The sequence below is a fragment of the Mesitornis unicolor genome, unplaced genomic scaffold, assembly GCF_000695765.1.
Source record: "Mesitornis unicolor isolate BGI_N332 unplaced genomic scaffold, ASM69576v1 scaffold45975, whole genome shotgun sequence".
Lineage (NCBI taxonomy): Eukaryota > Metazoa > Chordata > Aves > Mesitornithiformes > Mesitornithidae > Mesitornis > Mesitornis unicolor.
Window position 1 is genome coordinate 2,096 of NW_010188376.1, and position 1,083 is coordinate 3,178.

The following is a 1,083-nucleotide window of genomic DNA, read 5'->3' on the forward strand; positions in this document are numbered from 1 at the left end:
CCTGTATGACTATGAGGCCAGGACAGAGGACGACCTCACCTTCCAAAAAGGGGAGAAATTCCACATCATCAACAACACGTGAGCTCCCCTGCCACCCCCAGTGTTCCCATGCCACCCCCAGTGTCCCCATGCCACCCCCAAGGCTCTGCCTTGGCTCTGTCGCTGGGTACAAGAGAGCCAGGCCCACGTGTGTCATGAGTTGGGCGGTCTCAATGGAGATGCCCTCTACAGTGGGGTACACGAGGTCTGGGGGTGCTGTGTCTGTCTGTCTGTCCCTCCCCCTCACTCCCAGTCCCTCTGTCCCCAGGGAAGGGGACTGGTGGGAGGCCAGGTCGCTGAGCTCAGGTGCCACGGGCTACCTCCCCAGCAACTACGTGGCCCCCGTGGACTCCATCCAGGCAGAAGAGTGAGTACAGGAGGGGACAGGGATAGAGGGGGACCCCGACTGCCTCGGACCCCAGTGTCCTGGCACCCGTGGCGCTCCCCCGGTGCTGACCCTGGCCCTCTGTAGGTGGTATTTTGGGAAGATCGGGCGCAAGGATGCGGAGCGGCAGCTCCTCTGCCACGGCAACTGCAGGGGCACCTTCCTGATCCGGGAGAGCGAGACCACCAAAGGTACAGGGATGGGGATGGGGACATGGGGGGGCTGTGCCTCACGTCCCCCCCTGACCCATGTTCCCATGTAGGTGCCTACTCCCTCTCCATCCGGGACTGGGACGAGGCCAAGGGGGACCACGTGAAGCACTATAAAATTCGGAAACTGGACAACGGGGGGTACTACATCACCACCCGTGCCCAGTTCGACACCGTGCAGCAGCTGGTCCAGCACTATATAGGTAGGGTAGGGTGAGGGGACATGGTGGGGGCGGCACGGGGAGGTGGGGAAAGCCCACAAGGCCCTTTGGCAAGAGATGCTGGGCTAACTGGGTTGAACTGGGAAGGAGGCGGTGGCATTAGAGAGGCTCCCTGTGGGTGTCCTTGGTGCAGTGCGCACAGAGAAGGTAAAGAGCCCTCAGGTTTGGGTGGGCATGGCTGGGGGGGATTGGGGTCCAGCGCAGCCCAAGGGGGTACAGGGCCATCCCT

General features: G+C 62.6%; 1 protein-coding gene across 1 annotated transcript in view; it reads left to right on the plus strand.

Moving 5' to 3' along the window:
• Positions 1-836, plus strand: part of LOC104541624 (proto-oncogene tyrosine-protein kinase Yrk-like) — a gene marked incomplete at its 3' end in the record, with an annotated part of 1,175 nt that extends 339 nt beyond the window's left edge. Inside the window, exons 2-5 of the mRNA XM_010185730.1 lie at positions 3-78; positions 308-406; positions 512-615; positions 687-836. Of these exons, the coding sequence (XP_010184032.1) occupies positions 3-78; positions 308-406; positions 512-615; positions 687-836 (429 nt within the window). The remainder of the gene's footprint in view (positions 1-2; positions 79-307; positions 407-511; positions 616-686) is intronic.
• Positions 837-1,083: the final 247 nt, after the last annotated feature.